Source organism: Anopheles coustani, chromosome 3 (genome assembly GCF_943734705.1).
Source record: "Anopheles coustani chromosome 3, idAnoCousDA_361_x.2, whole genome shotgun sequence".
Taxonomy (NCBI): domain Eukaryota; kingdom Metazoa; phylum Arthropoda; class Insecta; order Diptera; family Culicidae; genus Anopheles; species Anopheles coustani.
In genome coordinates, this window is record NC_071288.1 from 74425012 (window position 1) to 74452945 (window position 27934).

The following is a 27934-nucleotide window of genomic DNA, read 5'->3' on the forward strand; positions in this document are numbered from 1 at the left end:
GCGCCGTCATGAGGCGGTGCTGAAAGTGCTGATGAGAAAAGTTTGCTAATTTATGTTGCAGCTTTCTTCTCCCACGGACTGCCCGAAGACAAAGGGTACACCAGCTCCCGGGTAACATTTTGTGCCTTCTTACCGGGAAAATATGTGGCGTACAAGGCGTGATGGCTGAAGAATCCCGGCCACGGTTGAGCGCAACGAATGTTTAAAGCGTCCGACGGTCCTTCATAAAAGTGAGACTTTACTTTGGCTCGTGGTTTGCTAAGTGGTTTTACAGCTCACTCCAAAAACCAATAGTCACGCGCAAGGGGACTTTTGTTTTTCTCTGTTGGGAATGGTGGGAAAAGTCACCTTCTTCGTGTGCGTATTTGTTTGGCTTCCCGCCACCTGCCTGCTGTTCCTCGCCGGCTTTTCTCGATCGAGATGGGCTGTGACGTGTTTTCTAGAGCTCGTCAAGCACCGGAAGCCTATTACCATACACCGGAACAGGCAGGTCGGAGCCAGGAAGGGGGAAGAGTGTAGCCCGGGGCAGAATGCAGGACAGACCGCACGGCGATGGGAAAGGAGCTGTCACGGTTGACAGCGTTTTGTTTTAAGTTGGAAAAGCGAACGTGACGCGGACCTACACAACCCACACTCGCGTCGCTGCTGACGAGGGATGGCTGTCGTGCTGGATGTCAGTTTCGTTTGTCAGCATCTTCCGAGCGACGGTGGGAAGTGATTCGCTGGGATGAGTTTTACGTCATGAATGTTTGCTGCATAAAGTTGTCCGAATGCCGAACGCTCGGATATGGAAGGAAGCAGAAAGGAAAGTTTAGTCCTCCTGGGTGTGTGTGTGTGTGTTTTGAGGTTGGGAACATTTGCCAAATGCAAAAGTAACGATGGCCGTGATCTTCATGTTTTAATGTCTGTCTTTCTTTCTCTTCCCTGTCCAACAACAGGCCGCCGTGTCCACAGCGAGCGCCTTTGGACGAGTACGAAGGCACAACAAACGTCAAAACTAGGAACGAACGGCATAAGGGAGAGGAACCCGCCGGCCAAGTGCAACCGACAGCAGGATGGGCAAGGAGAGCCGCATGGGCTTCCCGTTCGAACGGACGACGGTTGACAGCTTGCTGGCGCGCTACACGACGGAGACATCGCTGTCGACCGCAGCGACGACGGTGGTGGGCGACGTGGAGGAGCTGTTCTACAACGTCACCGCGGCGGCGACCGCGCTGGCCACCGCCAACGGCACGCTGGACCCGGCTTCGGCCGAGGAGTCGGAGCCGACCTACTCGCTGACGCAGATCATCATCCTCGGCATCATCGCGACCGTGCTGAGCATCCTCACCGTGGCCGGCAACGTGATGGTGATGATCTCGTTCAAGATCGACAAGCAGCTGCAGACGATCAGCAACTACTTCCTGTTCTCGCTCGCCATCGCCGACTTCGCGATCGGCCTGATCTCGATGCCGCTGTTCTCGGTGACGACGCTGATCGGCTACTGGCCGCTCGGGCCGCACATCTGCGACACCTGGCTCGCGCTCGACTACCTGGCCTCGAACGCGTCCGTGCTGAACCTGCTGATCATCAGCTTCGACCGCTACTTCAGCGTGACGCGCCCGCTCACCTACCGCGCCAAGCGCACGACGACGCGGGCCGCCATCATGATCGGGGCGGCCTGGGGCATCAGCCTGCTGCTGTGGCCGCCGTGGATCTACAGCTGGCCGTACATCGAGGGCAAGCGGACGGTGCCGGAGAAGGAGTGCTACATCCAGTTCATCGAGACCAACCACTACATCACGTTCGGCACGGCGATCGCGGCGTTCTACGTGCCCGTCACCGTCATGTGCTTCCTCTACTACCGGATATGGCGTGAGACGAAGAAACGGCAGAAGGAGCTCAAGAACCTCACCGGCGATCGCAAAAAGGACTCGTCCAAGCGGTCCAACTCGAGGTACGTTGCAAACGACTGGTAGGATTTGTCGTCGAATCACTAGGAACTATTTTGAGAAAAGTCCATCGCTAAGTAATGATAGCATTATACCAGGGGTCGGCATACATTTCCTTAAAAGAGCAAGACTTAGGTGGGTCCTAAGAGAGGTAAGCTCAAAAGCCTCCTCTTGGCAGCCATTTTGAGACTGATTTTTGATAATCGTTCTTAGTTTTGTTTACCAATAAAAGCACACAACAACGATGCCTGCACGAGCGGGAAATATAAAAAGAAAAATTGATGTTAAATAACATTGACCACTTGACTTTCCACATTTTACGTTTCTCACTATTAAAAATAACATCAATTTTGGAAAAAACAAAAACCGACGAATTGGGTACATAAATAATGCTAAAACGATGGTCAAATATTTCCTTTATTTTTCTAAAAAAAAAGAGATTTGTTTCGGATGAACTCACCTCGTCTATTGATCCACTTTGGGCCAGACGATGAAAAAGAACTCGAAAGTATGAGCCGGATTCCTTAGACGATGATTTAATGTTTTTAAAGTAATATTAAACCGTTTTAACTGGAGTATCCACTTTCTAAATAATAAAGTTTCTTAAGAAAGTGGTATAAGATAACATATTTATAATCGTTATTCTTTTTTACATAATCTATTTCTGACTTGGCGTAATGAACGTCTTCGGTCATGCCTATCCCATGAGGGGCTTACTAAACCTATGCCCTTTGCGTACGTGGATGGACAGTTCTTTCTCATATAGGAGAGCGTTCGGGGATTCGAACTCACGTCGTCGATGCACTCGGCGCTCGTGGATCCGTCTTTTTTAAAACATGTTCATACTTATTTTCGTTGAATTATGATCTTTTTCAGAATTTTTATTTTGGTTTGGTGTACTGTTGATTAATTTCCTTATCAAACTTGAAATTAATCAGGTAGTATTATTGAATATTTTATTTTAACAAGCATACTCTCAATAATAGAAATAACTATGCTTGGGAAAGTACGCCATATCTCATTTCGTAATGAGCTCAAACATTGTATTACTTGAATGTAGCTATTTTGGATACAAAATACATGAGTTAATGCTGCTGGATTTTGGTCAGGTTGCACAGGTAGGAAATTTTTGAAAGATCAGTAATGGAATGACGATAGAAAAAAATCTAAGAATAAGTAGATTGTATCTAAGAATATTAACGTGGGTTTTGCATATGTGGCACTAAACCTTTCTTGCGGGTGAAATAAAATCAGTTGGCAAGCCGGACTTTGTCTTTTGATTTTGAAAGCCAGTTCAAGCCATTTGGTAGTTCTGTATTTATTGGGAGGAGTTGCGGGAGATATTCATAGTAAATTAAAACCGAAGAAACATTGGCACACAAACTCAAACTCCCAGCTTGATAGAATCCTCAGCATGCTTATACAAATCCAGGGGTTTCAGGATCACAGATGCGATCCAAATGACAGTCTTGAGGAAAATGTAATAAAGTACGAATGTCGTGCGTTCAATTTTTCCATCCATAGCGATGGGAAAATAAAATCTGATAATTATTGTAAAAATGAACAGAAAAAGGAGATAACATTTGTATATTAAAAATTTATGAATTTTTATGCAAAAAGAACGTATTTTAATTTATAGATGTCTCATAGAATGTCTTTTATGGAGTTGGAAACGTTCTATGTGAAGAAATAATAAAATTAACACATTTATCGTCCACTCCATTAACATTTGGACAGAAGGAAGCCTTCTTCACAGGCATACTTTGTTCAGGAACTAATGAAGTATAAGCATGTATCCATAGCCTTTCGCATGTTGGACACTTGTTTATTTATTCCAACTATCGTATGTAGCCTCCCTAACGGTTAGGATGTTGGTGGTTACTGGCATCGATTTCCATCGAAAAACAATAAAACCGTCGTTCGGAGTTCGTGTGAAGAATCAAACCGACAACCAGCAGCTTCCGGGCTCACTCTACCCGCCGGACACCCCATTTGCACTTGTTTTCCACCGAAAGTGGCCATGTTTTATGAGCTGCCAGCAGCAGTTGCCTCCAGTGACTTTTGTAGTGTGCTTCGATTTGAGCTTTTCTAGTGCGTTCGGAAGGGATTTCTGCAATGACAAGGGGAAGTAGAAAAGCAGGAGAAGTTGTCGCGGGCGGGTTGGTATCTCGGTTCGGGAAGCAAGAATAATGCTATGCGAGTAAAGTTTACTACGTTCCGGTGAAGACTACTGTACCTTCCAACAACAGCGTTTTCTGGTGTAACCGCAACGAGAATCCTTGGGTGAAGCACTCCGCATGAGTTCACCCGACGGGCAGCTCTCTCTGATATTACCAAGCTCGAGTACAAGTATAGTGGAAAATCGACAGAATCGATGGGGTAGAAAGACGGGATATATGCTCTCGGCATCAGAGACACCTTGACGTATTGTTTGACGTTCAGTTTTCCGCTTAACCTGCCTATTGATTTATCGTGTATAAGCTGCACATGCACCACGGACAAGAGGTTACACGGAAAGAAACTTTGCTGTGAATGCTTCTGGTGTGTTGGTACGAACGATGAAGGTTTTCGAAGACTCGACAACAATGTAGTGCCAGTGTTAATTAAAGCATTGGAGTACTTGTTATCCTCTCGCCTAGCTTGACGTCATTTCAAACATGATTCTTCAAGCATGAATCCACTCAGCAGTGCTGTGGTTGTTGTATTTAGCTTGCAAATAACTGATGGTCGATGAAAAGTGAAATATTAGTTTCAATATCTTTTCTCACAAGGCAGAATTTTGTACTTGCTCAATTTAATACAGTAAATATTTGAAAGTATGGCACAAAAATAGCAAGACCTACCAATAAACATTCTATGATTTTTTATGAGGGTGTTTTTACAGCATCAAAAACTCCAAAGTACAAAAATGTCAGTACAGTTCCAATTATACAAAAATATTTCAAGTAAGCATTTATGGTTCTCAAAACATATTTGCCTTTTCATTAGATTAGCACAGCTTGAAAGAACAACGAAAAAGTAAAAATAGGTTCATGCAGTTACTGATGGATAGTAGCATATAGAAACTCGATATACTCTTCTACCAAAGCCGGTTGATGTATTTGTGCACCCGATATCTCATTCAGGAGTGTACTGACCGACATTGTTCCATGCGTTTGTCGTTCATGGTTGATTTTAAGCTAACCAGTGAGATGTCTTTTCTCGGGAACATTACTGCCATCATGTCTGAGGGATCAAAGTTGAGACAATCAGTGCAGGCAAGCAGATGGGTTTCACGTTCGGCTGCCTGTTCATCAAATTCTAACATCCATATGTCGGTGTTCAGCTCGTCCGGGATTGGTTTTGTTCGATGTTCTTGAACCCGATATATTCCGAGGCCATCGAGTTTAACAGTGTATCCGTAGCGAGAACACAAGATAGCAAATTAATTACTCCAATCATTTTTCTTGGGTGTTTTTAATAAAAGCTTTTCCATTCAATTTACCTCTGAATATCTCTATCAATAAAGCACCGTTTGGGAGTAAAAAGAACCACTTGGTTATACGACTAATCTGACACAACAGGTCCGTTCTTCGATCTTCATGTAGGAACACAAGCCAAGGAAATAACCTCTAACGGTCAGCCGTTTCATATTCAGTGTCAGCTAGTATTCCGAAGCTGAACAAATTTATCATGTTTTCGAGTGATATTAAATTGCCACTTTCAAATTGTTGTCATTTTTTTCAACCCTTTCTCTGTTATTCTTATGTACAGCTCGTTATCTCTCATGGTGAACTAAGATCCAGTTCTAGATGTTAGGAATGTCCATGGCTTTGCATTGCGCCTAATTCTTTAATATAATTCCAAAGGATGTTAACATAATTTTTGAGCAGTTTCAACCTGTTGTATAATTCCACTTGAGTCAAAGTTAAGCTAGTTCGTTTCTTTTCTAATGATTACGGAATTATTTTTCGTTGCATTGTTAAACCTTTTTGTTTCACGCTATCCAACATTCATGGTGGATGCTTCCTAGCATCGACACTAGTCGAAGGCAAGATGATTGTATTTTTGTGTCAATTGAATTATTCCCCGCAGGACAAACCACTTTCATTGAAAAATCGACAATACGGGTTGCTTGAATAATCAAGCACTTGTCTTCCATTATGATGTGCTTTTTTTTTATAAGAACGCAATTTTTCCCTTTATGAAATTAGATTCAAAAATATATAAATCTAAAAACAGAGTTCTCCAAATGTAAATTATTATCTGTATAATATTATCTTCTATAAATAACCTTAAACAATGGATGCATCTGGAACACGATGTAAAAAAAGTACCAAAGTTCCAATAGAATTTATTTTGTCTTAGTCGTTTGTGCTTTTTCGAAGTGAAGAGTGATATAAAATGAGAGAACGAGATAGAAAAAGAGTGAGGTAGGTTGAAAACTTTCTCGACCGTGTTCCACGAAGGAAACAACAACCGGACCGGACGAATTATCCCGATTGTCTGTACAGTAAGGATACACTTTTGTACTCAAACGGAACTGAAACGAAACTAAAGAAAAAAGCGTTGGAATTGGATTTTCTATTTGAAATAAAATCACCTTCTTCCAGTGCTCGGGAAAAAGTAACGTCCGGTGTTGATTGGTAGCGGAGCAATATTGAAGAAAGCTTCCAGCGCAAGCTCCTGGCGGATGAATAAAAGATTCGAAAGACAGTCCTTGCTGCTGCCCTGAAATCCGAACGCTTGCTTCACGGATGACTCCCGGCGTTTCTGTCGGGGGGCGGGAAGATCGATTTGTCGAACCGTTGGAGCTTCTGCGAAGCCGAATGGTGTCGTTTCAGGTTTTTAAATAAGCAGATTCAAAGTTGGAAAATACGCAACGATTGCATTGGTTTGCATAATTTAAAATTTAAAATAGCAAATCCCTCAGTGGAGAGGCTAGCACGACGTTTACAATTTCGATGTTAGTAACGCTTATGCATGGTCATTTTAGTGCGCATTACTACTTGGTTAGATGGTTAGAGATAATGTTTGTCTTTTATATTTCAGTTAAAGGTCTGTTAGCGAAAAACGATGTTCTATTCACAGCGATTGTATTGTTCGAAAACCTTTCCAGAAAAAAGGTTTAAAATATAAGCCCCACACAAAACTGAAAAAGATCTATTCAGGAATCGGACCGTGCTGACTTCCCGTTGATATTGAGTACAAATTCTTGGATGGAACTTGAGCATCGTCTAGCACCTGTTATCACCACTTCTTCCTATCGCAACTGGAAAATCGCTGTAAAAACTACTTTCCGTTTGAGGACAATTCCAACGTTTTCTTAGGGACTTTTCCATCGAAGTGTGCACATTTTCTCTGTAGTGAATGTTCGAATGGAGTGGAAAAGCAATTGATTTGCTGCATGCAATAGCGAGTAGAGTCTTGAAGGGTTTGAAGCGATCCGCCCTTGAAGTGTCTCAGTGAGTCAAGTTTTAGTCTGAACCACACAAAAGAGAGCGAAGGTCGAGCATCTAGAATGGAAAATAAACGGTTTGTTTTCCATCGTACTATTTTATTTTGTTTTATTTTTATATCCAGTATATTTCGCTTTTTGGCGGAACAGGTTTTTGACGAAAGGTGTGCTTTCAGATGGCCTTATACTTGGTTTCTTAATGCAAACAATGGCAGGAAGTCGAAGAATAATTCCTCGCCATGTTCAGAAGAACTTCTGTCCCTGAGATTTTCCAAAACTCCTGTAGACGTCACCGCCCGAATACGATGGCGACACAAAACCATTTGCTTCCGTTTGTCTAGTCTAGGAAGGCAATTTGAAAAGCGACGACTTCCGTCGCTTGCTTGCGGTCAGGTTGGTTTATCTCCGCCAGAAACTCATCTGAGCCCCGGACTTCCGCCTCTTCTTCCCGAGTGGGTTTCGTTTGAGCCGGTTTTCCCAGAATACACGAATAAACACTATAGCCACTGTTGGGATGTGTGCCACTGTTTGCGTTGTTTGCCTGCCGGTGGTGGTCAGCACATATTTGCTTCTTTGTGAAAAGTGCCATCGTGATGTTCATAAATACGTTCCAGCTTGTCGGATGGCAAATGAATCTGCCACTTTGTGGACGAAGCCAACTTCAACCGGAAAACAATTCGTTTTCGAGTTTCATTCCGTTTGGGTTTACCAGAGTAAACTTCTCTGCCGAGTTCATCTTTCCAGCGTTCACTTCATTATTTTATTATGAAACGCGAACTGCCCAAAAAGTGTTCGTTCCGCATTCGGTCAGCTCTCGGTGAAGAAAGTTTGTCCATCAAATCAATGATGATGTACATCTTAATTCCGAATCCATTCGACGCAACCGTGCTTTACTTTTTTGGCGCTGGGGAGTAAAACGGGGGGGGCAGCGCGCCTGTTGAATGTCAATAACTGGCGGCCTTTTGGGTGGTTCCGTCAACGGAAATACCAAAAGCGGTTCTAATGCTACTCGCTTGGCACGTTCTTACTCGCTCAAGAACGCGCTCCCCTCCCCATCCCACCGGTACGCAATAGACCATTTGCTTTAGTTTTATGCGATAGATTAAATTTACTCACGTCCGCTTGGGGATGGAGAGACGAATGATTGATGACCGGCAGCTCGTCGCATTCATTTGCTTTTCCCATCCAGACGTGCCGCGGGGGAGAGTTGCGACGGTAAACGGAAAATTCTCCGGTCCGGAAAAGAAAAGTTTAGTCGGTCTATTCGTTAATAGAGTGTACTGTCCCGCTAAGAGATAGTGAAATCATTTTCTCCGTACGTTGCGTTAAGATCTGATGCGAGATAATGGTTCTGTTTTCACGAATGATTACTACCTGCAATGTTTGCCATTTTTGTGTCGTACAACATTCTGTTGGGTTTGGGTGACGCGTTGAACAAAACTGACAGCGAAATACTTATTTTTATAGAACAATATTTTTATAGAACAACACAATTTCTATTTTTAGTAAAGTTGGTTCACACCAAGATCAGAGTCATAGCTATTTTCTGTTCCGCCATTGTTGTGACAGTTGGTATAAAAGTTGTTTACAAACAACAAACCTACAAACTTGGAGTGTGTGGGAGATCTTCGTAAAAATCCCTTATACAAAATAGGTAATTGGAAAATCTGAATTAGATGCCCATTGTTTCGTGGATTGAAACTACTCTTCTGTGTAAAGTCATGTGATATGAAGCCTGTTGGTCGCCATGATTAGCGAAATCAAGTGTGATGATCTTCCTCGTGCAGTATTGTTCTGCTGATGAAACATACCAAATTTGCAATTCTTCTTCTTCTTCTTCGTCTGCGAGGATTTACACCAGTACGGCTGTTGAATCCAGCTTCCTGGGCCTTCGCCAGCTACTCTGGTGATGTAGACCTCTGTGGATTAAGGACCGGCAACTAAGGCCATATGCCCCAAATTTGCAATTTTAACCCACTTTCCTGGCTGCTTGTGAGAAGTAAACAAAAATCAAACCAACTGTCAAAAATGTTCCCACGGTTTTTGGCACGTTACATGGCATGCTGCGACCTCTTTTTCCATTGAACTTGGTTCACACATGGAAAATCCCCTAATCAGAGGAGAAATCGCTTGTTTGAACTGGAAATAGTCCGTTTTAGATTAAAACTCATTCGAGTAGGCTTCCATGATGGGCTGCTTAGCTCCATTACACTGCTTTTTTCATGTTCAAAATAATCTCTTCAAAGTTATCTCTGAGCCCATTTAAAAACATTCCCCTCATTTGTGTCTTCCGATGTCGGTTGATTAGGTCAACAATAGACGAGGGATCGGCAGGGAGTTTGTATTATGAATCCTTTGTGTGATAATTGTGTACTGATATGCATTTTATTCGATGTACTGGTTTTATTTGGATGTGATCGGAACTAGTTTGACCTAGTTTCTTCACTCTGATGGATGAGTGAAATGAAAACTTACATCAGTCCCGAATTGAGATATTGAAAACCAGGCATGGGTATTGGGGTTCGAAGAGGAAATCGGGGTTGGAGTGGATCTGACCACCGAGCGGATCTCTGCACTTCCAATCTAAAATGACCCTACACCGGATGCAAGCATCAGGATAGAACCCGGGCTCGAACAGAAACTGGACAAATATGGCAAACATTCACCTACACACACACGTACACGCGCTCCGGACCGTCCCTGACCGCTCACTCGTACATCAATCAATCTGGCATTGGCAGAGTGGTTCCAATTTCGTTTTCTCGGGCGGAGGATAATAATCTCAACCTCCCTGGGCGAGGGGCCGATGTTGCGCAGATCAATCAAGCTCCCGTTACTCGGACCGGCGTCCTTTTTCCTGCCGAAGAAATTGTGAAACGGAGTGCACTGCCACGACCGTGCTTTTAAGGATCGGTTTAAATCAATCCCGCCCGGTAGTCCCACAATTCCGGCATCGAAATGGCAATGAGATCACGACCATTCCAGAGGTCCTCCGGTGAATGGTGCTGCAGTGGCGGGCGGCGTTGCAGCGGCGGAGGGGAGCGGTAAGACCGATGGAAAATGAAACCACTCTTCCCATCAACTGACTCCACCGCCGCCCATTAGAAGTGTTTCAGTTTTTCACAAACCGGTCAATGGGAGCGCGGAGCCTGCTTTCTGATGGGTCGCCTAATTGGAAACCTAATCACCTCGACACGTCGTCAGCCAGAAGAGAACCATCGGTCGAAACCATACCGTAATGATTGCGTTCTGACGGTCGGAGTAGTTTTGTGAACGATTCTGTTTGACGAGAAACGGTTGATCCCGGCTGTAATATCAACGTAACTTGGAGATTGAAGCTGTAGGAGAGGATTTTCTAGCCGATCTCCGATCTGTTTCGAATGGAAGTTTCACGGAAACTGTTCGTGCTTGAAACAGTTATCCAAAGAAAATGGCGGAAGAGAGGTAAGCGATTGGAAAACAAACAACAAACAATCGCGTTCGCGTTAGAGAATGAACAAGATTGTCAAACTTTACCTTCTCTTGGTAGTTTATAAGCAAAATTTACAATCTATAGCTTTTAAGTTGGGAAAACTTACCTTAACTATCCTTAATTAGAAAAACTTTCAAGCTCATCGATCAAAAGTCTTATCAATCCAAAGTAAAATTTTAAGTTTTTTCAGAGCTCCAAGGATATTGTTAGTGCTTTATTTCATCTACAGTAAAAATTGTCAAATGCAATGATAAAACCTTTATAAACCCGTTTTAAGTGTAAAAGTGTCTAATGTACAGAACATTGACAAAACCATCCCTTAAAACCATGTCTAGACTTCATATAGGTTAAGTGTGAGAACTTAATATAGCATGTAGAAGCTGCTTAAGCACAAAATAAAACCATTGTGTGATTGAATCTTTCAAAACATGTTTGGTGTTGAAATTTACGCCTCATTTTTGCAGATTGTTGTACAGATTTGTATCGACATGAGCATGTTTTTGAGCTTGTGATATTTGGTCATACGTCATTTTCTTTAGATGCAGGGAATCGATCTAGAATCGATCTTACCGGTATTGGGTTTGCATCTGGTAATGGGCGATCGATCAGTTCTTCTGCATTTCATTATTTTTGTTTTCAATGTTTTTTGTCCGTTATATCCACTACATTTCGTTTTTCTCCACCTTCACGGACAATTTATGACCCAAAACAAAAACAAACTTACAACAAAATGAACATTTGCAATAACTTCAGAATTGTCCCACAAGACTATTTTAAGTTTACAAGTTCACGTATTGTCATGGACTAGTTTTAAGTTGACAGTTGAGTTGACAAAGATTTTAGACTTAATGGTCGGTTTAATAGCTATCTATAAAAGGTTTTAAAGATGTTGAAATCATTTGAGCTATTTTGCATGATGAAAATTCTCAATTAAACCAATTTCACTTAGTACACTCATGTTAAAACAAATATAAAATTTGTTTAAGTCTATTAGGCAATGGAAATGTTCCTTGGGAGTGTGAGTCGGCTTGGGTGTGTTTTTCTTTCCTCTTCTGAATATATGTTTTGGAAGGAGCCCTAAGTGAAATATACAAAATTAATTTAAAAAACGTTATGTATTGTGCATGAATGAATGTGAATAAATCAAACACATTTCTTAGAATACCGTACTAACACAATTTCCGTAGTCAAACAGCTTAGGATATCCGTGTCACACCTTGTTTGGACCAGATTTCCAACATAAAATAGTAAACAATTCCAACCGTACCGCTGTTCAGTGTTTTTTTTCGGTTTTGTTTTTCAGCTCGCCTTCAAACAAGCCAACCAGAAACGCATCCATTAATTATGCTGAAAGTTTTCACGCTTTTTCCGCACCGCTTGTGCAGCTTGTGAGCGAAGAACACCATCTCGCCATCTTTCCGGCTGATTCTCCTCGGGATGGGGGCTGCTTGGAGGTCGCATTTGTTCGCGCACTTGTCTGCAGCACGTTTCTATGCTAATTAAAATTTGCCCTGCACGGAAATTATTTTAGCATCACTAAATAGCCGTAGTTGCTCTTTTGGGGCCGGGGGTTTGCCGGCTAACTCACCGCTTCTTGGCATCGGTCCAAAGTGTGCCCGGGGATGTTTTCAGCCTTTCCCAGCGCCACGCCGATGCTCGCCGGCGATGCCACCCGTTTCAGATGGTACAGACATATAATAATACTCAAAAAGAGAGCTAGTCGACCCAACAGGCACAGATTTTACGCACCAATTTAGAGTGATCGTAATTTTCCAGCCCACGGTTGAGCCAGCGGAAGGGACGGTTGGGTGCGTCCGGGCCTGGGGAATTTCCCCCCTCCAGATGGCCGGGACCAAGAGCTGCGTTCTCCCGGGATGGAAAGCCGGGAAATTTTGCACACCATCGAACGGCTCAGCGCAACAACCGAAGTGGCACAAATGTCCTTGTCGTTTTCCGGGGAATGTCATGTTTTCTTGCCTTTTTTCTTTCGTCATGAATGGATGTCCCCGTGTGGCTAGGGGCTAGGGGCGGGGTACGATTTGAATTGTTACATGAATTTTGCCTTGTTGTTAAATCCCATAGTAAATGGATTTTTTAATTCTTTTTGCTCATAAAGTTTCTGCGGATATCATTACAGCAACGTATTTATGTTTTATTTTTTGTTCTACCTACCCTGGTTTTTGATCTACCTTTTTGAAAAGATGAATTTACTATTCTTTTTAATTCAAAAAGAAACAAGTTGTTGGTACAACAATAATTATTTTAAGACTGATTTAATAATTTTCTGATCATCGAATGTTTTTTCTTTAATTTGATGGTACTTAAAAAAATCTCTTATGTAATAGTCCGTTAATGCCTGTTTTACTGCGTTTGATTCAATATGACTGCTCTCAAAAACATGTTCAACCATCTGTTGAACCCCAGTTTTGTCCACGAGATGGCTGGAACTTTATCCACCGTGGTCGTATAACGTTGTCCTATCCTTTTCCTCTGCGACTTGCTTCATAAAACATTAACGTGATTTAAGCGGCATGTCGTTTGGTACGTTTCTTCATCACCCCATCCCCCATCGTGAGCGTCTGAATCCGACGTATTTTCACCTCCGCCGAGTATGTTTGCTTGTGCGATTAAGCGTCGTTCATCGAACGTAGAAAGCAGCTTTTCGCTTAGCTGGAAAAAAGCCTCACGTCCGGGAACGCCATTTCCGGTAAAAGCCGAGGGTGGAGAGGAATATAAAAAAAGAGGGAAAGTTAAACAGGAACCAAAGAAAAGGATCGGTTCCGGACCGGGGTCGGAAGTTCATAAAGCTAAACAAATTTGTACATTACGGCATCTCTTCCAACAACGGGGCTGGGGGGAGGTGATTACTGAGGCACAGATGCTTTCGCTCTCGTGTTTATGTGGCCCTCGAAGCTTTCCTGCCCGGGGTCCATTTTTCCCGTCGTTGATCCTACGCGATAATGAGCGGTGGGGAAAGGGAGGAAGGAGCGCAATGGCCCAAAGGAACGCAGCGGGATAAAAAAGATCCCGAAAAGAGCAGATAGAAGACGGATCGTGGAATGGTAGTGCGTGAAAAATTCGGCAAAATATTTCATCCGAAAACGCACCGCAGTCAGTTGCGATAATCATCACGTGAGGCTTTTCCAGATGCTTGACGTCATCGCTGCAAGCGAAAAGCAAGCCGGGATTCCGGGAAACCAATACCTACCAAGTTGCCAGGTTACGAAATCAAAACGGGACCTACTGGATCATAAATCCCACAATCTGTTGGGATTAGTTTCTCTTTGAACTCCTAAGCGTACTGCCGATTTCAGATTTTGCGAAGAAAAGCGCAAATCGTGTAGATATAACGACTCCGGTTTTGTGGACGTATCAGGTGAATAGTCGTAGGCTGGATTATATTCATATGTATATACTTTAGGTCTATCATTTGGAGGTAATTTGCCTCAATACCAACTTGCCTGTTGCAAAGTAAAATCTTGAACTTTAGAATACTTCGCTTTGGAATCTTGCTCGGATGCTTTTTAGGGGTCATTTTGACCCTTATTTTTAAAACTCTATAACTTCACTATTTTTGAACATTTTTCAAATCCGTAAACCTTGGCTTTTTAGTATATTTGTTGACAGTCTTTTGTCGTTTTTAATTTTTTGATGTACCACTTCATAAAGCAAAAATGGTCTATGTGAATTTAATTTTAATCCTTTTCAACTTTTAGTTATTCAAAATGTATCATGTAAACTCACAAATTGACCTTGAAGATGTGGATTTTAAAATTGTTCATATGTTGTTTCCGTAATGCACTTTGTTCCGTTATTCCGTACGAGCATTTTGAAGCGTTATGCGGGATACATTACTATGGGAATTTATTGTTATTTTCGATCTTTGAGATCAATTTATGGCATCATTTGTAACTGTAAAAATATGATTTTAGTTTTAAAATGTTCCTTAACAAACTAACTTCCTAGCGCTTACGTTTTTCTGGATTAACATTTTTAGATATTGAATTATTAAAAGCTGAAAAACTCAATTTCGACCGTTTTTGCTTTACATTGAGCTGGCGAAGTGATGAAGAAATGCATCGAAAAACCTAAAACGTCAAAAGACTGTAAATAAAATATAATAAAAGTAACATTTTACATATTTCAAAAATCTTTAAAACTAGTGAAATTACAGCGTTAAAAAGAAGTAATCGAGGGATAATCAAGTTAGTTCTCTGAACTGCTTGAACAAAAAAGTCTGAAGTAGTTGTTTTAGATTAAGGTTTGAATTTTAAGAGAAGCCTCATTATTTATTTATGTATGATTATTATTTTTTGACAAAATATTCAGCTGTTTTCGAGATGTTCAATTCGAAACTTGGGTTAGGGTAAAAATGATCCCTATTTGGATTCTAGCGTTAAGCTATCATAACAAAAATAGACAAGAATATTACACTAAAATAGTAAAATAGTAAAGAATATTTGTTATTTATACCAAATGTGTTTGTTCTTCATACCAAATGTGACTAATTCTCAAAATATTAAAAAACTAAGTTCCCAAGAATCCGGGTTAAATTTGAACAATAAAATCTGATTTCCAAAGCAATTGAACATTGAGTGTTCCGCTTTGTCACCGACGTGAGCTTCCAGATGCAAATCTTTTCCCCATCGGCTGCCACTGCTTATCGTGTTGCCAAAGGCGGGGGTCCTTTGGGTATCCCCTCGTGCATATCCTCATCTGATTGCATGAAGTATGGCTCTCGCGCCGTTTGAAAATCGGGAGCAAGCGTTTCGTGCGTTCGCAATCGGCACGCAATCCGCAATCCGCATAACGGTCGATGACTATTACTTCGGGCGTTTACGATGGGGTGATCCACCATGGGAAAAAGGGAGTGATGGGGGAGGAGGAAACATGTATATCGATAATAATGCCGGTGCGCGTGCTGTGGGAGTTCGTGCCAGGCTTATCCACCTCGCCGCGGTGAAGCTGATCGAGAAGCTGGCAGCGACCGTGGGAGGGGCATTGGTGATAAAGGAGGACATAAACTGTACGAGATTTGTGCGTGATTTGTAAAAAAAGGGTTACGAGCGAAAGGGATTTCCGGGAAAATTGGTTGGTCACCGGGGAGTTTTCAGGCAGCCAAGATTTTCCTCGAGAGCTGAAACGTCTTTAAAACGTAAAATGTGACAATGGTGAATTTTCACCTCCAAATTAATCGCTGTACCCTTTTTCGCTGGAAGTATTCTCGGCTACAAACCGTAGACATTATGTAATCAGTATTAAATAGTTCAAATTAAACTTTCCCTCGCCTTGTGTGACACTGTGTTCGGTAATGGGACGCCATTATTCACAGGCAGCGCTCACGCACGGCATGTGTTCGTGTCACCCGCCGACTCAACGCAATCTGTCGCGCGGTTTTGCATAATACATCGAAAAGTTTTCCCACCGCTGGCAACGGGAAAGGAGGGATGGCAAAGGGAATAGAAATGGGAAGCAAAGGAAAACGAAATTTTCGTGCGGTGCGCGCGAAGACGTTCGCTTAAAACTTACACCACCAGATTAAAGGGAGCCCATTACTTGCTAATGTAATAAATCATTACACAAGCAAAGCTGCTCCCGGTCCACTCGTTCGTGGCCGGGTTATCCTGGAAATGTGGTTTGAGCTGTTTTTTTTTACTTCATCCTTTCTCTTCTTTATCTTATTCTTCGCTGGCCGAACTTTTTCGCCGCGCAATCTGATACGAAACGCTACGCCACGCCCCGTAGGGGAATGCCGGGTGCCCGGGTTTGTTATGAACCAATTTTACACCGTTCGAAAGTAAGTTAACGCAATTCGTTACGCCGGAAGCCGGGCGACAGATAGACAGTGCGGGCGTCTCAACACCTCGAGCACCGTCTTGGGTGTCTTACCTGGTGCAGTGTGACGTTTATTTTTAATCCTAGGTCCAAACAATTAGTCCATCAAATCATGGCTTTTAAATAGTTCAATTCATTGAATGGGAAAAAGGGTTTAAATAAGTAATTTAAAAGTAAACATTCTTAGTCCAATATTAAATTTTTTTCAGTACATGCCGTAAAAACATATCGAAGGGATAGCTGCATAACGTTTATTAAGATTAGTGAATAAGAGGTCGGTGTCAACCTATTTTCTGCGCCGCCATTGTTTTGACAGTTAGTACCAAAGTTGTTTACAAACAGGCTTGCCAGTTGTGATCCATGGCTTAACGAAAATTGGTGAAAAATTATAGTAATGGTACCAATAATGGCGTATAAAGTCATTTAACTAACAATATGATGTAATTTAAAAATGTTAAGAGCACAATATTTTACATACTTATACCAATTATAATCGACATAACACTATTCTTCTGAAAAGCATCTATTTTCACCGTACACCATAAAAAACACACAAAGTAAAGCGCTTATTTCTTCCTTGTCGATTGTTCCAAGAATGGTAGTATGGTTCCTACTGTTGTGGTATCGAGTACCTTTAGTGGAGGTAATACAGAAAACTTTTAAAAGACTGAATATATTTTCAATGTATTTTCGTTTTGAAGCTCATTTCAAATAGAAGGCAAAATTGCTCATAGAACAATGCATTGTTTTGACTATTTTGCATTGATTTACAGCCTTAAAGTAATTAAATAGCTTATAAACTCATAAGGAATCCAGCATATTTGTACAACCTATTTTAAAAATATAAATATTAGACCCTCAATTTATCACGGAGTGGAAATGTTTAGTTTTTTAAGACTCCATATAAAATCAAGATAATTCATACTAGAACAAATATCGCTATTGTATTTATTTCTGACACTTCTGAACAATTTTTCTGACACTTCTGAACAAAACTAAAGGTAATTGTCAGATCTTTAGCTTTTTGCATGTTGCATTGTGTGCTACGACCTCTTTTTTAAACGATCTTGACCGTCTACAATAAGTGAGGTTAAACGCATGTACCAAACTGTGGATCACGCTAAGAATAAAATAAAACCCTCTTTGATCTAAGCGCTCCTTCCTCACACCCGTCTTACGAACCAACCAGCATCCTCCGACTGTATTGGCGATGTCTGTCACGTCTGCCAAGACGTTGTCGAACTTTTCCGAACTTTTCCATATTGCGTGCGCCGAGTACGTGCGTGTGACTTCGTTGCGAAACGGCCGAAAAGAAGAAGTAAGCTCGCGACACTTTCGGATCCCCGAGGAACGAGGGCAACGAATAACGGGGAGGGCCCCTGCAGTCGGTTTTGAAGTGTTGGTAGCTTTAGCGGTGGTGGCAGCTTTATCGCCGGAAGCAGCGAAACGCGACAGAAGACGTGCCGGTAGATAAGCGATGACAATAAAGTAAAATCTTCATAAGTGCTGGCCTACGCTGGCTGCATCTCTTCTCTCCAACGCCAAAGATTTTCTTATCACAGTAACAATCAGTATGTGTGTTTGTTGGAGTTGTAAAATATCAAAAAATGACAGGCCAAGATGCCGCTCGACAAGCGTTTGAACATCCTTGAACATGTCAATACAGAAGGTTTGATAAAAATCCATTTGAAAATAATTTCGAAATCAAGTGTCGAACCATCAAACGTTTAACTGAAAACATATCAAAACATAACAGCCACTCTGCTGCTGAAGGATGCTTTGCTAGAAAGGCGTCGATGAAGCGGAAATGAACGGCTCTAGGCTACACATACTGACGTTTACTTTCATATCCCTACTAGTAGAACGTACCTAGTCTCATCAGAGCTTGGTTAGCGCAACATTGTGTTCAATCGGTATCGTTTGCTTATTTGCCCACTTAAAATTTCGTAGAAACAAGCAAGGGTGAGCTGATCACAGCAAGCGGAAGCGAAGTGGAGGGGGGAGTGTAAACGTCTCACATTCATCGGAAGACATCGGACATTCAACTAGCAAAATCAAATCAACACAGAGTTGGCACGGAATGGACATGACGTTCGTTTTCAAACGGTTCCGGCTGCCCTCAGTTACCGACTAGAAAACGCCCGGAGGAAACGTCAAAAGATGCCAGCAAACGAACCCTCGGTAGTGAATTGCTACTGATGAGGTATGGTTTCGGAGGGATCACTTCGCAACAGTCGGTTCGTTCCAGTACTGTACGCAAGCTGCTTTTCCTTTTCTTACTTGGAAGTTCACCGCCAGGTCAGTGGTGGCAAACTTTCTCATCAGTCAGGAAATGAGAACGATACATTATTAAAATGTACTTCAAAGCTAAAACTATACGGTAAATTAGCCGATCTGATGTTCTTAGTAGTTTCTGGAAAGTTTATGGTAATTTAAATTGAGAGGACTATTTAGTAGACTATTTGTTCGTTACTAAAGTTTGTCAAAAGTTCAATAGAGATGGTTTCTAACTTTTGATATGTAGCAAAGGAACTTAGGTCTTTAACAAAACCCAAAGAAAATAGTTTATATAAGATTCGCGTGAACTGATGCATCAAGAAAATTGCTATTTATCAGCCTTGTTGTTTCGACCACTGAAGATTGATTTACTTCATTTGCAAAATCTTATGGAGGATTGAAATATTTGCAAGATTTGATTACTACTTTCTTCTTAGAAAATGTCGTGAGCTGGGTGCACCATCACTGAAAAAAAGTCTATTGCGTGCCAAGAAATGGCGCAAATGTATCTGCGGAGGTATAACTGCCGCAGGACACTGTCTGGCAGGTCTTTGTGCCTGGCTCCGGTAGCGGTTACGTTCGCCGGTTGTAATTTAATCAACTTCATCCAATAGGAAAAATAATCCTTGATTGAATCAACCATTTCCTGTCCGCGCGACCAGGGGAAGCCTCGGCTGAAGAGGGGTATGGTGGTGTGGGAGGCGTACTTCCATTCCCAAGAGGACGGTTGACGGTCGGAATCGGACCGTGGCCTTTTCCGGTCACCGTTCAAGTTCATGAACGTTTCAGCAGCGGCGATTGAATGCGAATGTCCAGAAACTGTTCGGGAAATGAGGGATCGCTCCCGGATGTCTGTCAAGTAGTGGTGCAAATGAACAGATCCGGCCTCGCTGCCAGAGGCCGGGAACCGTTTTCCCGGCGCGTTTGTTGCGGCTCCAACCGGCAGGAAGGCGAATAAATAAATCGTTCTCTGTCAAACGTGAAGTGAGCGCGGAAGCATCCAAACTCCTTCTTTGCTCGGACAAAGACGAGGGTTCCGAGTGGGTTCGGTCTCTATTGTGCCGAAAACCCCTCGATGGTGTTGAGCATGTGGAAATTATGTCTATATTACCGTGGGTTTTCTAAATGTCTTTACAAGCGATAAGAGAGTTCTTGTAAAACCAGTTATCGTGTAATAAACTGTGGTACCAGGTAAATCCAGAATGGCAGGGAGGTGGGTTAAGCGTTGTAGGGGGCCTAAGCAGCTATAAGTTAAAGGACCCAAAAACATGCTATACATCCAGTTTCTTATTTAAAAGTTTATATAATTTTAATTTAGATTAAACCACACATTTGTAACAAGGAATCAATCAAATCAGAGTACAATTTTCCTTAATGTTATTCAATTGAAAAGTTTTCATTGCCTAAAGCCTGATTACCAAAATTTTATTTCATGCGAAACCATCAATAACTTTCCAAGATATCATTTTTCACTAATACCATTTTATTTGAACCTATTTGACAAGTAATTTATATTTTTACTTTTAAGTTGAAATTTTAGGTGATTGAAAATTGACAAAAGAGCAAGGAAGAATAAAGTCAAGCAAAATAACTAATTTTGAAAATGTGCAAACACATTACATGTCCTTAATCCTTAAACTTTTCTCAACATTTTCTACTTCTTCAATACTATATCCACACTAATCTTTTTTAAAATACTTGGGAACATGAATTTAATATTTCAACAAAATAATTAGAAAAGTTAGATCAAGCAACATTTTTTAATTCTTCATTTATTTTCAATAACAAGAAAATGCACAAACTTATCACGCATTAACTTAAAACAAACAAATTTGTTGCAAAATAATAAAAATAATTTCATCATTAAAACTTAAAAAAGTATGGGCCAAATGGACGAAGCCATCAAACACTAGGGGCCCCAAGCAGCTGCTTAGTTTGATTATCTTATGATCTGCCTTTGCCCATTGCCATGTCCAGCATTCAACATCCCAAGTACAGCGCGTAAGATGACGTACTATTACAAAATCCATCGCAAGTAATTTGTAGAACCTAAGATACGATACAGGGATGAAAACAATTGAACGACAATTCAACCTACTTGTGAAATTTTACTACCCCGTAGATCAGGCGCAAGGATTCAAAAGCTCATCTCGGAGCCCGTGGGCTGTCCTATATCCGAAGAGTGACCGCCCGAAGAGGCGAAGCGTTTTGAATGGCATTTGAAAATGGAATTTTCCCGACCAAAGATCAACCACCAGCCGGTTGTCGGTACAAAGGTCTACCCCCCCAAAGACGATGCTGGCAGCTGCGGCGTCGGCTTTCATCCAGATGGACAACACGGACGCGAAGGGTTATCAGATTACCTCGGGGGGGAGATTCGTCGGGAGGGGAAGCGAAAAACATAACGCATCCACCCACCAGCTGGTTTTATTGCCAACCACTGCACACAGTGCTGGGGTGCTGCGTGTGCGTGTGGGTGTGTGCGTGTATTTTGGGGCGCCCCTTGATGTAGCCCGAACCCGAAACCATCCGGTTGCGGTCGAGTGATTTAAACTCTCGAACCGTAGCGAAAAACCTTTCAGATGTGAACCCCTATCAAATTGAGGGTGTCGTTCATTGCCTTCATTTTTTGTTGTTGTCTTTGCGAACCAACCTTTCCCCCACCCTTTCCACCGCGGAACTTCCATCATCCGCCCTGGGATTGTTGTTGGGGGGTGAGTTTTCCGTACATTTGAATCCCACTTGACCTGGGATTCGGATGATGAAGATAAAGTAATGCGAGGCACGATCGTTCGGCTGCAGCGGATCCCGTTTCGGAGGAGGTTATGGTTTTGTGAATCGCTTTAATGTGGTGTTTATTTGTTGAAACAATTGTTGGTTAGTTTGGGGTCCTTTTTCGCGGGACTGCCTTCGCGAGAAACTGACTGAGGTTAAATACTTTTTTTGAGCTTGATGATTGGAAAAGGGTTTCCTGGGTAATAGAATTCATAAGGACTAGTGATCAAACTCCTATTTATATTTCCTACACTATAGGTCGGGAAAGTTCAGCACGCTGGTCAAATTCCGCCCGGTAGAAAATGGGAATGCAACATAATAAATGAACAATTCCATTCTGGTTGAATTTACGATACCACCCTAGCGTTTTCCTTGAAATGTTTGTTGAAGCTGTCAAACGAATTGGTCAATACTGCAAGATGTCAAAGTATTCAATACATAGGGTCAATTACACTTTAATCACAATTTAAATGTAAGCCAAGGAACTAACTTTGGATCAGTATAGACGGTTTAACAAGGATTTTGTGATACTTTTCTCCAGTCTTTTTGAAATTTGTTTATGGTATATGCTGCTTTGCAATGTTTGTTTATCTGTTTCTTTTACTGTTTCTATGGGTTGGGCCAGGGAAGTGCTTAGCGGATTCAGCTCTTGGGGTATGAACTCCAGACTGTCGGCTTTGTATTGAATGCTCTCGTTTTCTAATCATATTTGTTGTTCAAGACCTGTATACTTTTTGAGAAAAAACCGTTTGGTACCTAGGAGGAAGCATCTCTTGGAGGAAGCATCCTTTTTACATACGACAGGTATCACAAGTTGTAGGACTATGATTTACAGGGTCAGGTTACCTCCAGATTCATAGGTAAACCTCTAATCATACTTCCGAATTGCGTTTCTAATTGCGTCGATACTAACAGGTTCCATTTTTGTTAACTGACTCAATGAAACATTGGGAATTGGTCACCATTTGTGCACGAATTCTTTGCGCTATTTCAAGGAAATGCTTTGTATTTTCGGGAAAACTTTATCACTTAAGATTGACTCGTCTCGTCAACCTATTTGGTTACCAAGTCCGTATCAAAGTCATGTTCAGACATGCTGGGGCACCCTATAGACAATTTCCTCATATATTTTATGATATTTTAGCAGTTTACAATTAATCGTTCTAAAATCATCCAGTATAGTTCTTCTCGTTTTGTATCCAGTGGTAAACTAACATGTTTACTTTGTGTCTAAAATAAACATTACAGATACATATTTTCCTTATCCAGTATTCAAAACTTCTTGTAGCTGAGTTATTTTAATTACTGAGAGTACACTATCAACACCTTGCTATAGTAAAATAATTTGAGTAGATAATTAATCTCAATTATAATAAAATAAATTGAATCATAGAACGAAATTCAACAAAACAAAAGCTGTTAAAATTAAAGTTATATTACCAGGTCCGGTTTCGGGGTATTTTTCAACATCTGGATTTTTCAGGAAACGTGTGCCGACCTCTGCCGTTAACTATAGAAGTTGTATATTTTGTGTTAGAAACTTGCACAAATCTCTATTGACGATCGCTACCGCATCATGTATTTTTCCACTTGATGTGATGGTAGCAAAAGATAGAACGAAACGTTGTGGAAACGCTCGCATTGTCCCTTTTGGAAACGTCGCGCATTCTAGCCATGTCGACCATGATGGCACGATGTTTCGCGTCCGTTTGCTTTTCGGACGGCGCAATTCATCACTCCGCAGCGTTCGTTTGCATCATTTCCGCCTCGAAGAACTGGGTCACTGCGTCCGTGCAGACTCCACCGATTGCGTTTAATGGAACGTGCATGGTGTCGCGGAAAAGGGCATCGACGCTGTCCGCATGATGGAGGCGTTCGGTGGTGCTTCACCATCCCGTAGTAATGGTTCCCACTCTCTCGGTTTTGGTCTGTTTGCAGCGATGAAAACACGGCCGTCAATCACTCAGGCGGTCATGCACTTCCGGCCAGCGTGGCGGACGCGGACGGCTGGAGGCGCCCGAGGAGCGAGTCGTCCGCCGACGCGGAGAGCGTCTACATGACCAACGCAGTCCTACCGGACGGTGGCTACGGCCACGGCATGCTATCTCGACGCTCGAGCGTAAGTAATGTAGCGGCCTTTCGCAGGCCATTTACACATTTCCTACATCCGCTCTAACTCCACTCCTTTCACTCTCCCTTTGACAGATCACCATCAACGGGGTGCCGAAAAAGCCGACCACCTTCTTCGGTGGCATCAAGGAGTGGTGCATCGCGTGGTGGCACTCGGGCCGGGAGGACTCCGACGACTACGGGTATGACGTCGAGGAACCGTCGGACTTAGGGTATGCAACACCAGTATCCATAGAAACTCCCCTACCAAGCTCAGTCACCAGGTAGACGAAACTCGGTCTCCGAACCTTTCTTCTTTCTATTAAAACCTTTATGCAACACTCAAAAAACCACACTCTGTTCCATGTTTCGATGTTTCTTAGCTGGCTGGCTGTGCGAGATGCATTTCTGTTGTGTTGTTTCTTTCAAACTCACTTTTCCTTACTTCACAACCCCAATCCTTCTAATGGTGATTTCTAATTGTTTAACTAATCTTATCAAATATTGCTTTTCGTTTATCTGTTGCTTTAATCTATGTAATTTTAATTTCACTTTCCTTATGTTGGTTTTTCTATTTCCTCTACATTATCCCACTGTTTCACTCTATGAAATGCCGTTAAACAATGGATCCATGGAAGTCTGGATACCACAGCTTAGGCTTCGCTTGACACCGCCGTTACGATAGATTTAATCTAGCTTGAAAACGCACAACACATGCAACGTATTCAGTACCTGTTTTTTTTTCGTTGGAAGTGATTTGTTTCTAGTCATTTTTATTTACTCATAACGTCATAAATATGTTCATTGCGATCATTTTAGTTATGGGTTACATGTTTCTGGTGGTTTATTGTTTTTGTTCTCATTCGGAATCAGCACCAGTATTTATCTCATAGCACACTGATACCTAACGCAATGCATTTCATGTAGAAATTATTTTTTTAACAAAAGTCCAGCTGTGGTTATTGTACTTAACCAGTCTTATCGTTGAACCACACTCACCGCATTCAAATTAAGCTACTGTTACAAGTTATTTTATGTGGTAAGAGTAATAGTCCAGAATATTTTATTTAAGCGTACACATTACATTCAAATGAAGTGCATATATTTATAATCAAAAAATAACTCGATTGATTTAAAACCAACAAAACTACCCTGTGAAGTAAAATGGACAATTTCATTAGCCACGCCTGGTAAACGCAAAACTTACAGAGATGCAGAGAGCAATGCAATGCAAAGTTTTCATTTCATAGTTTTGCTTCGTGTTTTCCGATTCTAGGTGCGTTTTTATCACTAGAATACAAAGCTATAATTTTGTAATTGTTTTGGTTTTGTGAAATCTGTGAATGTTTTTTTAAGCTTATTTATTGGCTATCTTTTGGTGATTTAGAATTTTTTATGCATTTATCCATCGTTCTTCTAGCTCGTAATGTAAACACGAGCAAGTAGAACCGAATTTGAATCCTTTTTGGCTGTTAGTTTTTCAAAACATTTAAATTATGAAATGAGTGTCCACTAGAAAGCTTATAGATTAAACCACTTTTAGTAAAATAATTTCATGCTTTTAAAATGATAAATGACGCCACAAATTGACCTTGAAGTTGTGGATTTTTCAAGTTTTCATAGGCTGTTTCCTGTCCTGTGCTTTGTTTCATTGTTCCGTACGCGAACGTGTTATGCAGGACGGATGCTATGATAATTGGCGTTATTTTCGACCTTTGAAGTCAATTTATGGCGTCATTTGGAATTAAAAATTATGATTTAATTTTTAATGAATTAAATGTGGTTTAATAAATTAGCATTCTAGCACATACTTTTTCTCTGGATTTATATAACACATGTTGTAAAATAAATGCAGAAAAATCTCAATTTCAACGGTTTTTGATTTAAACCGAGCTAGTACAATGATGAAGGAGTGCATACAAAATCCAAAAACGAAAAAAGCTGGTCATTTAATATAATAAAAAGTTTACAGATTTGAAACTTTTCCGAAAATGGCGACGTTTTAGTGTGGTAAAAAGAGTGGTCAAAATGAAAAGGAATATAAGGGTGGTCAAGTTGGTTCTCGAAACTGGTCAAACAGAAAAATCTGGAAGTTTAGTTTGGATTTTAAGAAAATCCTTTTTTTTTATATTAGTATTTTTTTAATATCGTAAATTGCGTTACGGTCAAGATGATCGCTTATTTTTAATTCTAGTATTAAGTATGTGAAGTATTATTTTTTGCGGACTAAAACATTACATTTAATTGAGTTTCTATTACATTCTTATTTGTATATTACAAAGAAATCCATCCATCAGAAAATTTCTACACCGTGCTCGTATTGTTTGAGTTTTCGTTTTGTTTTCAACCAGTACATTCACGTCTCACTTCCCATCTCACTCCAAAACACAACTGCAAAATCAGATTCACACACCATGCCGTTTTGGCGTCACTCCGTTGTCGTTGTTTCACGTTCCATGTGTTGCTGTGTGTTGCGTTTCCGTTGTCTGCACCTGCCCTCACCCTGTTCTTGCGCTGGATGTTGTTCTCATGTGCATTGTCCGTCCCTCGCTGACTCGGGAAGTGCATCGGTTCCATCGAATGCCGGGCTCTCATCTCGTCGATTCATCCACCGATTCATCCATCGATTCGTTCGTTCGTTCGTTCCTTCGTTCGCTCGTTGGCGTTAGCGTTTTCAAATCGTTGTATCGATCGGCCATTTTTTTGCGAGGAGTAGTTTAAACTTGGCGTCATCTAAAGTTAACCGCTCGATTGTCGGGTTTTCTCCCTTTCTCTCGCCTCGTGCCGTTGTTTCCTTTCAGATGCACCTCGCTGAACGTGATCCGCGATCCGTACGTGGCCGGTTCGGGTGGTCGAGCGAACGTTGTCAGCATGATCCCGGACATCTCGCCAACGCCGATCCGGCCCGCCCTTCCCCCGCTGGCGCACCTACAGGATCTGCACGGGGCGCGCGATTCTCGCTCCCTCCCAAACAGCAACCGGCTCGGGTCGCGCTCCGTCAGCCAGGACTCGGTGTACACCATCCTGATCCGGTTGCCGCCCGAGGGTGGGTCCGGCGACGAGCGGGCGCCCTCGATCAAGATGATCCAGGACGACGTCCCGATGTCGATGACGGTGCCACCTCGGCGGCCCCTACCCTCCCGCGACTCCGACTACATCATCCCGGTAGCGACGCGCCGCCAGTCGACCGCCACCACCGACTTCCGGTTGCCGCTGTCGGCGAAGATCATCTCGAAGCCGCTGTCCAAGCAGCAGCAGCAGCTCCACCAGGCCAACCTCGCGCAGACGGCGCGCCAGGTGAAAAAGAAGAAGAAGTCGCAGGAGAAGCGGCAGGAGACGAAGGCCGCCAAGACGCTGTCGGCGATCCTGCTCAGCTTCATCATCACCTGGACGCCGTACAACATCCTGGTGCTGCTGAAGCCGCTCACCGCCTGCACCGGCTGCATCCCTCAGGAGCTGTGGGACTTTTTCTACGCACTCTGCTACATCAACTCCACCATCAACCCGGTCTGCTACGCGCTCTGCAACGCCTCCTTCCGCCGGACCTACGTGCGCATCCTCACCTGCAAGTGGCACACGCGCAACCGGGAAGCGATGACCCGTGGGGTATATAATTAAACATTGTGCAGGGGAGTGGGAAAACCCCCAATCTGGGCTGGACAAAAGTGGAGGAAGTGGATGCGATTGCGACCAAATTTGCATTTAAAAATCATCATCAATATTTCACTCTCGCTTGGAGCTAGGGTACACGGGTTTTTTCCACTTCTGAACAGAAAAATTTACAAACTATTTACTTGAGCTTTGGTTTAACAGCGAAAGATTTTCTCGATTTGCTTCGTGAAACACCAGGCGCCTCCATTGAACACCAGGCGTCTCCATTGAGTATATTTTTACAAAATCAAACACTTGTTTGTTAGTAGTTAGAGGGACAGAAATATGGTATAACTCTAGTTTTGCATTGCAAAGGGGTATAGTTATTCAATTTAAAAAGAACATCTGACTTTTAACTATTCATTTTATACTTCGACCTCCTGTGAAAGACGTCTTTAAACATGGAATAACGATTGTTAGCTTACCGTATGCGTGATAATGTTTGCA

General features: G+C 42.1%; 1 protein-coding gene across 1 annotated transcript; it reads left to right on the forward strand.

Annotated features, from left to right (window-relative positions):
* The first annotated feature begins 1055 nt into the window (after positions 1-1055).
* Positions 1056-27454, forward strand: LOC131266594 (muscarinic acetylcholine receptor DM1). Its single transcript, XM_058269178.1, has 4 exons — positions 1056-1936; positions 23666-23846; positions 23933-24120; positions 26638-27454. The coding sequence occupies exons 1-4, from the start codon at positions 1056-1058 to the stop codon at positions 27452-27454; spliced, it is 2067 nt and encodes a 688-aa protein (XP_058125161.1).
* Positions 27455-27934: the final 480 nt, after the last annotated feature.

What these genes read in the sequence shown, in the direction of transcription:
- LOC131266594 (XM_058269178.1), top strand. Translation starts at nt 1,056, where the DNA reads ATGGGCAAGGAGAGCCGCATGGGCTTCCCGTTCGAACGGACGACGGTT. An exon ending in TCCAAGCGGTCCAACTCGAG is followed by an intron (nt 1,937 to 23,665) that starts GTACGTTGCAAA and finishes GTCTGTTTGCAG; the next exon opens with CGATGAAAACACGGCCGTCA. An exon ending in CTACCAAGCTCAGTCACCAG is followed by an intron (nt 24,121 to 26,637) that starts GTAGACGAAACT and finishes GTTTCCTTTCAG; the next exon opens with ATGCACCTCGCTGAACGTGA.